Source organism: Sparus aurata, chromosome 8, assembly GCF_900880675.1.
Source record: "Sparus aurata chromosome 8, fSpaAur1.1, whole genome shotgun sequence".
Lineage (NCBI taxonomy): Eukaryota > Metazoa > Chordata > Actinopteri > Spariformes > Sparidae > Sparus > Sparus aurata.
In genome coordinates this window covers 35,211,152-35,226,373 of record NC_044194.1, presented here as the reverse complement: position 1 = coordinate 35,226,373, position 15,222 = coordinate 35,211,152, and the positions used below count along the sequence as shown (strand labels likewise).

Below are 15,222 nucleotides of genomic sequence, written 5' to 3'. Positions count from 1 at the left end.
CTTGCCTCCATCACCCCCATCCTCAAAAAGCCCACCCTTGATCCAGCTAACCTCTCCAACTACCGTCCCATCTCCAACTTGCCATTCCTCTCCAAAACTCTGGAACGCATTGTCGCCAACTTCACACTCACTTCCAGTCAAACAACCTCTACGAACCCCTCCAATCTGGTTTCCGCCCACTTCACAGCACCGAAACTGCCCTTGTCAAAGTCGTCAATGACCTCCTCACCTCTGCAGACTCCGGTGCCCTCAACATCCTGCTACTACTGAACCTCAGCGCAGCATTCAATACTGTCAATCACTCCATCCTCCTCGAAAGGCTGCGCCAGCAGGGTGTTGAGGGCACTGCTCTCGACTGGCTCACCTCCTACCTTACCGACAGGCAATAGTTCGTCTCCCTCTCCGGCCACACATCCACCCTCTCTCCTGTTACGCAGGGGGTCCCTCAGGGCTCAGTCCTTGGCCCCCTTCTCTTCATCTGCTACCTGTTCCCCCTTGGACACCTCATCCGCACACTCAACCTCGACTTTCACTGTTATGCTGACGACACCCAGATTTACATTCGCACCAAACCCACCCAAAATCCTTCACTCAACCACATCGAAACCTGCATCTCTGCAATAACAACATGGCTGTCCTAGAACTTCCTCAAACTCAACAGTGACAAAACAGACCTCCTCCTCATTGGCACCAAATCCACTCTAAACAAAACTGGACCCATCTCACTTACCATCGACAGCTCGATCATCTCTCCCTCCCCCCTTGCACGCAACCTTGGCGTTATCCTGGACCCCACCCTCTCCTTTGATTCCCATGTCCGCTCCATTGTCAAGACCTCCTACTTCCACCTCCGCCGCATCGCCAAAATCAGACACTGCCTCTCCCCCCCTGCTGCTGAATCCCTCATCCACGCCTTCATCTCCTCATGTCTTGACTACTGCAACTCCCTTCTCACTGACGACACCTCTCATTCCCTCCATAGACTTCAAATGGTCCAAAACTCTGCTGCTCGCCTCCTCACTCACACCCGGTCCCTTGAACACATCACCCCCATTCTCTACACCCTCCACTGGCTCCCTATCAAACAATGCATCGACTTCAAAATACTCCTCCTAACCTTTAAAGCTCTCCACCACCTGGCCCCACCCTACCTGTCTGACCTCCTTATCCCCCACCACCCCTCCCAGGCCCTCCGATCCTCCTCCTCTCTAACTCTGACTATACCACCATCCAAACTCAAAACCTTCGGACACAGAGCCTTCTCCAGAACTGCACCCCGACTCTGGAACTCTCTCCCCCAGCCCATCCGTGACTCTCCATCACTTACCACATTTAAATCTCGCCTAAAAACCTACCTCTTCTCACAAGCCTACAATCTCCCCTACCCATAACTACATTCATTCCTGACCTCTCCCCCCAATCCCCCCCTCCTTCCACTCTCCTTACTCATCAGCCCCCCCCACTGCTCTTCAATCCATCCCCCCACCTCTTAACTATTGTTGTACCTGTTTCTGTCTGTTTGTCTGTATCAGCATTATCTACTCCATGCCCACCACCGCTTTTGTCTCCCTGTCATGCTTTGTCTTTTATTATCCTTGTTTGCTACTTGGTGTATTATCTGTGTCTACTACATGTGTGTCTGTGTATTACAAGTGTCTGCTATATCTCTGTAAGCGACTTTGGGTCCTTGAAAAGCGCTATACAAATTAAATGAATTATTATTAATATTTCTGTGAGATATCTATTTCAGCCTAGATTGTAATTTGTTTCCATTCATTTCTTTCTTCATAGCATACAACATATTATGCATCAGTTTATTAGTTTATTAGTACAAATTTATGATATTTCATTCCTTGTATTCTGTTTTTCAGCAACCATACGTACCTATACTCTGTGCTTCTCGGGAACCTAAATAAACGTTATTAAACGTATACCTGCCTACCGTGTCCTCATCGACAGCCCACAGTAGATAGTCGAACTCCTAAATCCTGATCCAGCCACCTGCCTTATCCTTCAAACAGTCCTTCACAAATATCGAACAGAAAAAACTTTATTCCGGCTCCATTGCAATTACTCCATGCAACATTGATGTCTATCTATGATGAGAGAGAGAGAGAGAGAGAGAGAGAGAGAGAGAGAGAGAGAGAGAGAGAGAGAGAGAGAGAGAGAGAGAGAGAGAGAGAGAGAGAGAGAGAGAGAGAGAGAGAGGAGAGAGAGAGAGAGAGAGAGAGAGAGCGCTTTGGTCCAGAGACAGAGATAGTGAGCAGGCTGTGGGAGATTATTACGAAATGTGGCTTTATTACATAATGAAGTGAAAATGCTGATGCGAAAGATTATTTACACTGTTTTTAGTTTTGATTTTTGATTTTTTAAATTTTTATCCACTATAGGAAAGGACATCAATGTTGCATGGAGTAATTGCAATGGAGCTGGAATAAAGTTTTTTTCTGTTCGATATTTGTTTTTGTGTTTTGTCTGCTTTCTATCACGTATAATATTTGCATATCATAATCCAGATTGCATGTGTGTATGTCATATCAGTGAACCGATATGTTCTTGCCAGTAACACTCATTTAGTGCAGTTTTTGTCTCTGAGCTTAAAATCACATTCTCTGTGAATTCATGGTCTGCATTTTTATATGGTAAATGGTCTGCACTTTTCTAGTGCTTTTCCAGTATAACAGCTCAAAGCGCTGTACAGTACATGCGCATGCCACATTCACCCATTCACACACACATTCATACACTGATGACAGAGGCTGCCATGCAAGGCGCCAACTGTTCATCAGGAGCAATTTGGGGTTCAGTATCTTGCTCAAGGACACTTCGACATGCAACAAGTGGGAGCCGGGATTCGAACAGGTGACCTTCTGATCACTAGATGACCCGCTTTACCCACTGAGCCACAGCCGCTCAAATTCAGTTATATTTGATTTATATTTGACAAATGAAACATCCTACTAGTTTTTAAAATTAATTCATATTTATGATTCATGCTGGTATGCTTAAAGTCAATGTCGTTCTGATGGTATAATGTTTTCTTGTAATTAGGACATCCAATTTGGTGGTTTATTACATAATGCACCAACTTATTACATTTTCTTGGTAAAAACAAAGTGCAACACCTGCATTTTGTAATAACTGACCCAATATGTAATAGCTTATTACATAATGCGGCAAAGTTTATTACATATTGCGTTCAAGAATTTTATTACAAAATGTGGCAGATTATTATGAAATGCGGCGTTATTACATAATGAAGTGAAAATATATTACATTATTACATAATGCGGCGTTATTACATAATGCGGCACTACACACCCTGTATAAAGGCTTGGAGACCAGGCCTGATAATGTATGGATGAGGGCACAGTGACCTCTTGATCTATGAGTTTATATCTCTCATGGTCATTGCAGTTCGAAGCAACTGTAGATATGCTTACAAAAAGATCTCTGACAAACCGATGTGTTGTTTTTGTAAACTCATAGGATGGCCTTCAATCTATCTGGGGTAACAGACTGAGACTGTTTTCTAGGAATTTGCTTTCTATTCCTTACTAAGTCAGAGGTGAGAAGCTCCGTAGTAACGTACAGCTTATCATAATAAAATTTAAAAGAGTAAATTACTATATTTTTCAAGTTTTGCTGAGCTAGATTTTTGTGAAAAAGGAATTAAATGCCTGTCCCAAATTGCCGCCTGGTCCCAAATAAACTCCTGGTCTGTTAATTGATTGAAATAAATAAACGCCCTGGCTATTATTTGGTAATTTACGGTATGTTCAGGCCTCCAAAACTGCAATCAATGTTGCTAATAAAAATAATATACTCTACAGATTCAGTAGGTCCTCGCACTGGTCAGTGCTTGGACCCTAATAATACTAGTGCATAGAATGATATGCTGATAGAAAGAATTCATTCACATGGCACCTCCTGTATTGATGTATTGTAAACAATGCAACATGAGTCATAACAAAATAGTAGCATGATGGATGAGGAGCCTTTGCAAAAAAAAAAAGCCCCATCTTTAAAGCTGCAGTCGGGAGTTATGTGTCAACAGTGGACTTAGCCAGAATATCTGAATGATACAGCTCCCAGGTCCCTCCTTCTTCCTCTCTGCTGTGCTGCAGCCCTGCCTTCAAAGCCCCTCCCACAGGTAACCACGGTAACAGAGGAAGCCGCATAACCAAGATGGGGCATTCACATCATGGGTTGAATTTTGATGCATTGGCAACAACATTAGCTGTGACTGTTCTATTTCTGATCAATACAACTACATTTCAGTGACGAGTGCCTCACGCCGTGTCACTGAATATATCTCGAGTAACAATATGATATGCCTGACATGACGGTAGACGGAGTTACCAGGTAATGATTACTAGGTGCAATATTTTTGCCATGCTGCTTTTCTGAAGCATGAATAACATTATTTCTCTAAACCAGTTCAACCACTTCAGAGCGTACTGAACACAAACTAATGTTATAAGTGCCCAGTCACTTGGAAGACACTGGAGTTAAAGGCCCCCACACACCGCCCAGACTCAAACCAACTGCCAACTGCCTTTATCTGACCACTCTGTTGCCTCTCGACTAACCCGTTCAGCAAAAAAGTTGCATTGAACATACCGCTTTGACATGCTGCCAACTCCAGTAGCGTTGACGTTCTGTGGCTGCAAAACATGAACATAGGAAATGACGGAGCGGAGTGCATATAAAAACAAAGTGCACACAGTATTCCGCCCCTAACACACACCGTGCTGATTCGCTAGCACACCGCCAATCAGAATGGTCATACAGCTAGCACACAACCAATCAGAGAATCCAATGGCTCAGATGGCCAACAGCTAACGTTCTCAGACTTCGCAAGTTCAATCAGAGCAGACACTGTCCACGCGGTTCCAAAAGCTTCCAATGCAGCTGAACACACCGAAGAGATTTGTTCCCGAACTTGTCCGAGTCTCCCCAAACGCTTCAGATGGCCAGCGGTTGGCCCGGTGTGTTAGCCTACAAGTTAACAAGCTAAATTTACCAACAAACTACGTAGCTCGACTGCAACACTGTGCGGCAATATGCGCTATTGCAAGTATGACTGTGACCCCCACCATCTTAGCCTTGTGGTTAAAAAATAGAATGAAACATATATCAAGCAGGGGTCCTTACTTGTCCAGCAGACAAGCGGTGAATTCTGCATCGCTCTTGAGTCTTTACAAATCCCGCAGCTCCCTCCACCTCTGAAGTGACGCTCCGATATTTATCCTAGTTTTCTTTTCTTCGCACAGTCCAATTCTTTGTTTTCACACTGCTTTTCTTCGTCAGTCTTCTTATTTCTTCTCTTTGACGAAGGCAATGGTGGGGCATTTTTCTGCTCTGTTGCCTCTCCGCCATTGTTAGCAGTTAGCAGACTGAGCTCGAACCTATCTGACCAGGTGAGAGCAGACGCTGCACGGGGAGGGTCACTGCCCAGTACGCACTGCGTGAGGGAGGTGTATGGAGCCAGAACAGTGACTTTAAAATTTGGCATCCAAAAAAGAAATTGGCATTGAAAACAAAACCAGTACTGAAAAAGGAAACATTGTCATTGAAACATTTGTATTGAAAACAGTTGTATTGGCATTGAAACAAGTATTGGCACTGAAAAAAAAAACAAATTAAAATAATTCAAATCTGAAAATCTTATTTTATTTTATTGGGATTTTTTTGTATTTTTCAATGACAATCTTCAGATTTTTTTCTTCATGTCACTTTTTTTCAGTGTCACTGATTTTTAGTTTCAACTTTCTGTCACTGTTTTGGCGTCGAGAGGGAGGGGCCTGAGGGGAGGGGCAAGTAGAGCATGGTTTGCATATCATTTGAGAAGGTGATGGCTGCAGCCTGCGGGAAGGTGTGGCTGGACGGTCCAGCCACAATACACCATTTTAGGACTTGTGTGCCGGCCGTCTCTGGGCAACACAGAGTCCAACTACCTCGCGGACTTTTCGAGCTCTGTGCCACCATACTGCTACCGGAGACCGGAGCTCCCAAGCTCCGGTATCTATATGCGTATGGAGTGTGGTAGTAGTACGGAGCTAACAAGCATTAACCCCAGTTGTGCCGTTCCGAGCCCGGGCTGCTCCGTGAGCTCTGTACCACCATACCTCTGTACGCGCATATAGAGACACTGTCTCCCCTATAAACTCAGTTCATGTGAATAATATCACTATTCCTACAATGACTCCTTTGAGTCGAAGCGAATAAACTCAACAAGTCAGTATGCGGGGAAAGTCAGCTGTGATTGTGCTACTGTGGTTCATAGTAAAGTACAACAGACGGCTGTAATCAAGTGACGGACACATATTTTCATAACTGACTGACTTTTCTCCAAGCACTCTCTTTTATTGTCCGGTCTCTGTATGCGTGTACAGCGGTACGGTGGCACAGAGCTCGGGGAGCAGAGCGGAGCGCTGCTGTCGGCGAGGCAGCCCCGGCTCGGAGCGACACAACTGGGGCTAATGCTCGTTAGCTCTTTACTACTACCACACTCCATACGCACATACCGGTCTCCGGCAGCGGTCTGGTTCCCGGCTCGGAACAACACAACAAGCGAGAACAGCCTGCTGTTCTACTGTGTGCTAACTGGGGCTAATGCTCCGTGCTCGGCGCACCGGTACTACTACCACACTCCATACGCATATAGAGACCAGAGCTCGGGAGCTCCGGGACAGAACCAGATACACAGAGACTTGGACATATCAGGAGAGAGCTTGAAGAAAAGTCTGCGAGGTAGTTGGACTCTGTGTTGCCCAGAGACGGCTGGCACACGGGTCCTAAAATGGTGTATTGTGGCTGGACCATCCAGCCCCGCCTTCCCGCAGGTTGCAGCCATCACCTTCTCAAATGATATGCAAACCATGCTCTACTTGCCCCTCCCCTCAGGCCCCTCCCTCTCGACGCCAAAACAGTGACAGAAAATTGAAACTGAAAATCAGTGACACTGAAAAAAAACTGACATTGTAAAAAAATCTGTCACTGAAAAAAAAGTGACATGAAGAAAAAATCTGAAGATTGTCATTGAAAAATACAAAAAAATCCCAATAAAATAAAATGATAAGATTTTCGGATTTGAATTTGTTTATTTTTTCAGTGCCAATACTTGTTTCAATGCCAATACAACTGTTTTCAATACAAATGTTTCAATGAAAATGTTTCCTTTTTCAGTACTGGTTTTGTTTTCAATGCCAATTTTTTTTTTGGATGCCAAATTTTAAAGTCACCGTTCTGGCTCCATAGAGGTTGGCTGCCAGCAGCATATGCACGAGCATGATTGACCCTTCTCAGACACTCCCCTTAGCTCTGATTGGTTGTGTTGATTCGGGAGTGGTGGATTCGTGCAAATCAAATGAACGCCACTGGGTGGAGCCAAAGACAGTGGATTTTTTACTGTCTATATCTTATTCTACTGTCAGATCATAATGAGAATTTTAGCAAATATAACAAAAATTTTGGTTACAATTTTGGATCATAAACTTGATGAATAATGAATTTTCGTGTGGCAAAAAAAGGAAACTGTCTAGGACACGAACAGATGTTGGATTTGTGCATGAAAAACACCTGAGTTCTGAAAAATAATCTGAAAAAGACTGAACTGAACTCAATCCCCCACAATCCTCCACAACTTCACACCTAAATGTTAACCCCGCTCGGCCCCAGCTTTAGGCTATGATTGGCATATGATTGGCATATGATTGACACCCTAACCAGGCTAATAAAACTCCAGTTCCCTCTCCACTTTTGGGTGCGTCAGAAGGAGTTGCACAAATTTGCTTTTCCATCACCAGTTTTACTGCACTGAGTTGAACTAGCCTAATCAAGCCCCAAATGGACCTGCCCCGGAGTAGGACCAAGCCACGCCTGCCTCACCTCCGATTGGGCTGTGAAGATGTCTCATGACTGCAGCCTGTGTGCAGCCTTTAAAGTCTGTGTGTTCAGTTTTCAGTACTTTTGTACCTTCTATTTGGATCTCTTTAGTTTCTTCTTTTTGTACTTTCAAACCTCTGCTGTGTTTTACTGTTTCATCGTGTTTGCTTCAGCTGTTTCAGAAGTCATGTTTAATTACTGCTGGAGAAAACACATTTCCTGTAATGCTGCTTCATGACAAAAGCTTTTAGATGATAAATAAGGTTTGGGGTTTTATTGTGAAAAAGTTGTAGGAAATAAAAGGTGTTTGTAACTGAATTAGTGGGGATAATATGTGTAATATCAGTCAGCACATAGTTTGAAAACCAACATTTTTTCATTAGTTCTCTCTCTGTTCAAAGAAATGTGGTCAGCTGTTATCTTGGATCTGAGTCAATCGTTCATCAGCCATGTTGAACTTTCCCTCTTCATGCCATGTAGTGTGGCCACCAACACACACCTACATTTTCCATTTTAGGTAAATACAATAAGAAATAAAAGAACAAGAGAAGAATTTTTCATAAAGCAAACATTCAAACAAATATTCTTACCCTGTAATAATCTGTGCTGTAAATGTCCCTGGACATGCCAAAGTCTCCTATTTTCACCAGAAGGCCATTCCCCACAAGGCAGTTCCTGGTTGCCAGATCACGGTGAACAAAGTGTTGAGATGCCAAGTATATCATCCCAGCTGCAATCTGGCTGGCTATGTGAAGCATCTGTGAAAAACCAAGTTCTCCATTGGTCTGCAGGGGCTGTCCATCTACCAGGATCATGGCGTCTGGCCCGTGGGCTCTGAAGACGAAGTTGGAGAGTCAGTAAGAAGCTCAGGGATATTACACATATAACCATTTTCCCAAAAAACACACCAAGTCCATCAGGGATCGACTGGGATAATAATTTGGGCCAGTAATTTAATATCAATCCGGACAAACTCCACATTCACTTAGCTCATAACCAATTGCTTTGTTTTTGTTATATTATTTTCAAGAGTACTGTTTATGCCAGTTATGTATTGTTTACTTTTAGTTTCAAAATAACATCCAAAAAAACAACTTGTGTCTTTTCAAGACTGAGTCAATTGCACAATTAAAGCAATAAATATTCATATTTACCGATCAGGCATAACATTATGACCACTGACAGGTGACCTGAATAACACTGATTATCTCTTCATCATGGCACCTGTTAGTGAGTGGGATATATTAGGCAGCAAGTGAACATGTTGTCTTCAAAGTTGTGTTAGAAGCAGGTAAAATGGGCAAGCGTAACAATTTGAGTGAGTTTGACAAGGACCAAATTGTGATGACTAGATGATTGGGTCAGAGCATCTTCCTAACTGCAGCTCTTGTGGGGTGTTCCCAGGCTGGGTGTCCCCAGTCAGCCAGTATCTATTAAAAGTGGTCCAGGGAAGGAACAAACGAGCTACTGTTGCTCAAATTGCTAAAGAAGTTAATGCTGGTTCTGATGTGTCAGAAGGTTTCAGAATACACAGTGCATCACAGTTTGTTGGATATGGGGCTGCATAGCTCCAGACCAGTCAGGGTGCCCATGCTGACCCCTGTCCACCATCAAAAGCGGCAACAATGGGCACATGAGCATTAGTACTAGACCACAGAGCAACTGGGAAAGTCAGCCTAGTCTGATGATTCACGTTTTCTTTTACATCACGTGGATGGCCGGGTCCGTGTACATCGCATACCTGGGTTAACACGTGGCACCAGGATGCACTATGGGAAGGAGGCAAGCGGCTGGGTATGTTACTTTGACACATACCACCTACCTAAGCCCTGTTGCAGGCCATGCACACCCTTTTAATGGAACAGTGTTCCCTGATGACTGTGGCCTCTTTCAGCAGGATATGTGCCATGCCTCAAAGCAAAAATGGTTCAGGAATGGTGTGAGGAGCACAACAACGAGTTTGAGTTGTTGACTTGGCCTCCGAATTCCCCGAAACTCAATCCAATTGAACATCTGTGGGATGTGCTAGACAAAGAGGTCCGATCCATAGATGCCCCACCTCGCAACTTTTAGGGGTCTAGTGGAGTCTATTGAGTCAAGGACCAAAAGCAAAGTACAACAGAAAAGCAGTTCAAATCACAGGGTACATCACGCAACGAACTGACAAGGAGTGCAGGGAGAACAAAGACTAAATACACATACACACTAACGAGGGGATCAGGAACAGGTGAGGTGAGAGAGGAGGGAAAAGGACAGGTGAGGTAACGAAGGGAAACACAGAGGGAAAGACACAGAGGAGACACAGAAAATCCAGAAGAGAAACAAAAAGGGCAAGGATTCAAAATAAACTCAACAAAAAGACACTGAATCATAGCATTTGTAAATTTTTCTGTGCTCCTTCTTTTGTGTTTTTTTTGGCACACTGCAAGCACAGGCACTCCATGCACTGACTAATGGTTGTGTTGACTTGTGTAACTACATGTGACTAATCACGTGCAATGACAATGAAGAAACATAAAGAAATCATTCTATCAGGTAAAAGCAGGCAGGGTGCCTGACCGTCTACAGTTCTCAGGGACATTAACTGCCCTGTGGCGTCTCTGATTAACCCATTTTTTTATTTGCATTTTTAACCCTTTACTATCCAGGCCTATCAGCTTGCCATGCCTTCAGGAATTATCTCTGTGCTGCCGATGACCAATTTGTGCCTGCAGGCAGCCAGGTAATTTTATAATAAAACTATAATAAATGTACAATATTCATCCATCCACTGCTTTTGAGCTTTTTTCCTTCTGCTCACAAACCTGATTGTCATAGGACGATCTCAACCTTGCTTCCCAGCGCCGCCCAGCCCATGTGCTGTTTCTAATGGGAACATGGCATAGACTGTCTAAGTTTGTTTGTCTCCCACAGAATCCGACTATTGAAATACGATGAAAATGCTTCTTCAAAACTTTTTGTGTGTACCTCAGTGAAAACACACAAAGCTTCATGAAAGGACTACCTGGGAAGTTGCAATAAACAGTATAAACTATAGAACAAATGCCGTTTCACCCATTTTAACTTTCTAGTAATGTAATATTTACAGTACTTTTTTTTTTTTTTACATGAATTAGAACATTTTACAAAGATTCCTTAATATGTTTAAATATAAGCACCAATTTTTTTAAAAAATGTGTACTGACAGTAACATTTGTCATGCCAAAAGGAAATTGTCAGTATTCTCTGGCTTATAACCTATGTAATGTTCAACTGTCTTAATTGTATCTTGAGCATTTCTGAGTTAAGTAAGGACTGTTATCACTTGACGTCAAGTATATTTGTATGTTGTACTGATATGATTTTGCCAATGCTGACAATATAATCTTACAGTTTTATTTATTATATTTATTAGTCTAACATTTATTGACAATAGATTGATAAGATTAGATATATTGAAATTAGGTTAATTGATGCTAAACATAACATGCAGTGGTTCCAGTTCTCTTCAACAGTTTTTCAATAATGCTATGTTATCATCCCAAGATGCTGATCCTTGTGCAAGGAGAGAAATGGAGAGCATAGTCGTGGGAATCTATGTCATCTGACATGAGGGAGTAGAGCCCACGGATCTGCCCGAGGATGTTGGAGTCATAATCGAGGGAGTTAAAGTGGTTGCAAAAAATGAGTCAAAAGGACAAAAACACAAAGTAACAACAAAAGAGATTAAACATAGTGCAAACAAAAGCAAAATACAAATCAATGAAAGCACAAGGAAAACATACCATGAAACTGAGAAAGCTAGAGAACTCTAGAGGATGATGGGCTGAAACGACACAACGGAGTGAGGGGGGGAGGACAGGAACACAGTGGGAGGAACTGAAAAGCAACGACACATAATCAAAATCATTGTAAAATGACAGAATCTCAAAACCAGGATCCTGACACAGGTCCCAAAGAATATGAATCTTTAATGAGCATGTGGCATGAATGCAACATGTATATGTTGATGCAGAACATGTTAGCTCAAACATTCATTGCCCCTCCTGAAGTGAATTTGCCTCGAACAATGTCACCAGAAAATCCCAACATTCAGAAGACTTTATTGCTGAGAACAAGCAGTAGGCTGGGGAATAAAGCAGTGTGATGAAACTTTTCTAGTTTTCTTAATGACTGTTAAACCTCATATAGAAAATACTCTAACCATACCAACACAAGTAGTGTCTCCACTAGTGACTCCACCGCTTCCATGGTAAGTGTAAATCTAGATGTTGTATCATAGACAACTAGACTTGGTTCAGTTTTGGTTCAGTCAGAACTTAACAGAACAGAACTCTCCTCTGTTTCACTATCTCCTCATATCTGTATTTCTGTATATTTTGATACCTCTTCACTCTGGTCTATCTGTCTATTACTAATTATCTTGTGTGGCTTGCCCTCTTCCAGGTCACCAAGGTGGAGAGGATGCCAATGGGTGATCATGTAGACAAGTGACCCATTCTCCTTCTTCTCTTCACTGGAGACAGTCTATGTAATGTTATGCATGTATGTCTGTTTTTCCTCCTAAGCACTTATTTTAACTATTTTACATGCTTAAAGTTGGTGTACATAAGTACAGAAAGAACTATAGTGAGTTTTTGCAGGAGTGTAATTAGGGTCACAAATATTTACTGCCAGGTGCTTGGACATTTTCTTAGAAAAACACTTGTTAAGTGTTAAATGGGCAGTTACATGTAATTTGCATTAAAAATAAGACAAATAAATTATTAGCTCCTATAGATTAATACCAGAAACACCTACAGAGCTTCTGAAAGCTTTGGAAAAAAATTATTGAAGGACCTTTCAAAATAGCCCAAAACCATGTCTCAACTAAAACGGCTGAACAACAGCTTTCAATTTACTTAGGCCTAGACTGGGATAAGTATTTTAGGATACTTTTACATAAAGTTAATCGATGACCAGCAACTACCTCAAGCTTAATCAGGATAAAACTGAAGCTATCCTCACTGCCTCCCCAGCCACACTTCATAAGATCTCCCATTTAAACTTGTCCATTCCTGGATTTATCTTGTTCTCTGCTAAGGTCCGATCTTTATTTCATTTTAGATTCCACCCTCTGGTTTGACACACACATTAAAAATATTAACAAAATGGCATTTTTCACCTGAAGAAAATGCATAAGTATTTTGTTTAAGGATGGAGAAAATACTAGATGATGCTTTGAAAAGTTACTTATTCATTCCTTGGGTACTATTTGGGCACTCCATGATCCAAAGCCTCTGTTGATTACAGGCCACCACTGTCATTTCTCACAGCAGATCCGCTCAAATGACATCTTCTCATCCACCTGTTGTCTTCTATACTTACCTGAGAAATTTATTGAGATCTCCGTGTTTCATGTACTCAAAGACCATGATGAGAGGGTCTCCATCCACACACACTCCATAGAACTTTACTATATGCTCGTGCTGGAGGTTGGTCAGCAATTCAGCCTCACGCTGGAAATCTTTCCTGGCTGCAAGAGTGGGATCCTTCAGAGTCTGGGAAAAGAGAGAGAGATTCAGAGAGACAAAGAAATTAAAACTGTAGTGAAGCACTGGTATGATGCCCATATGACGGTCTACAGGTCGTTTCCAGGTCTATTTTGGCTGTGAACCGCCTGTGATATGTCTTGTCGATTCATGACACATGGACATGTTGTGAAGAACATCGTTACTCAGCCACTTATAAACAATACCATAAAAGTCATATCTATACATTTTTAATGTTAATATGATGTGGTTTACCATGACAGGTGCATTTGAAGGTCAAAAAATAAACTTATTGCATACTAATTTTTATCTTAGACTGTATATGTTCTATCAGTAGGTTCTAAAAAAGCCATGCAAGTTGAATGGTTTTTACAAAGTCCATACTGATGACTGCAGAGAATACTGTTTGTGTTCAAATGCTCAATGATCCATTTATACGCTAGTTTTTTCAGAAATTTGGAAATATAATTTGACAATCGTTTGTAATAATCCTAGATCACCAATTTAGAGGAATGACTGTACTACTTTCAAATAGGAAAGATGCCACATTCAGCAGAATCTCTTATTCCAATCATCAATCCCCTCTCTAAAAAAAATGGGAAAGAGCCCTTTACATAACCAGAGGGATTAACATTTGTATTACGTATCTATTTGGCAAGAGATTCACCAACACTGGAAAATTAATTATTTAATTTACAAGCTGTATTAGTGAAAGAGAACTCTCATCTGTAAAGGTTGAATGATATTTTGAGGAGGCCTTTTTTTCTTTGAAGTAACAAATTCATAATTTTCAAGAAAGCCTTTATATTACTTTCAGAACCTGGTCACTGCAGAACCCTTTCTTTTCTGTTCTATGTGTTTTTGTAAGATTTATAAGTAAAAATTTAAAGGAGTTTGCAATGTAATGTACCGTAGAGTTGTTTTTTAGTGATGATTATGCCATGATTTAGTCATCGTTGAAAGTTTTCCTAGTATCAAGGGAACGAGTAATGAATGAAAAAAAAAATAAAGATCTTTTCCACATTGTCATGTTACAACAACAAATATAAATGTATTTTATTCGGGTTTTATGTGATAGACCAACACAAAGTGGTGCAAAGTTGTGAAGTGGAAGGAAAATGATACATGGTTTTCAAATATTTTTACAAATAAAAAACAGAAAAGTGTGGTGTGAAAAAGTATTCACCCTCTGAGTCAATACTTTGTAGAACCACCTTTCGCTGCAATGACAGCTGTGAGTCTTTTGGGGTAAGTCTCTACCAGCGATGCACATATAAAGACTGAAATATTTGCCCACTCTCCTGGCAAAATAGCTCAAGCTTAGTCTGATTGGATGGAGAGTGTCTGTGAACAGCAATTTTCAAGTCTTGCCAGAGATTCTCAGTTGGATTTAGGTCTGGACTTTGACTGGACCATTCTAACACATGAATATGCTTTGATCTAAACCATTCCATTGTAGCTCTGGCTGTATGTTTAGGCTCGTTGTCCTGCTGGTAGGTGAAACTCCCCCCCAGTCTCAAGTCTTTTGCAGACTCTAACAGGTTTTCTTCCAAGATTGTCCTGTATTTGGCTCCATCCATCTTCCTATCAACTCAGACCAGCTTCCCTGTCCCTGCCGAGGAAAAGCATCCCCACAGCATGATGCTGCCACCACCATGTTTCACGGTGGGGATGGTGTGTTCAGGGTGATCGTTTTCTGCCACACATAGCATTTTGCATTTAGGCCAAAAATGTCAATTTTGGTCTCATCTGACCAGAGCACCCTCCTCCACATGATTGTTGTGCCCCAACATGGCTTGTGGCAAACTGCATGGCTTTGTTT

General features: G+C 41.9%; 1 protein-coding gene across 2 annotated transcripts in view; it reads right to left on the bottom strand.

Moving 5' to 3' along the window:
• The window catches only part of LOC115587316 (NT-3 growth factor receptor-like), a 246,202-nt gene that overhangs the window by 16,251 nt on the left and 214,729 nt on the right, over positions 1-15,222 (bottom strand). For both annotated transcript variants that reach the window (XM_030427129.1, XM_030427130.1), the window contains exons 15-16: positions 13,237-13,409; positions 8,481-8,724 (exon numbers count right to left, since the gene is read on the bottom strand). In XM_030427129.1, coding sequence (XP_030282989.1) covers positions 8,481-8,724; positions 13,237-13,409 — 417 coding nt within the window. The remainder of the gene's footprint in view (positions 1-8,480; positions 8,725-13,236; positions 13,410-15,222) is intronic.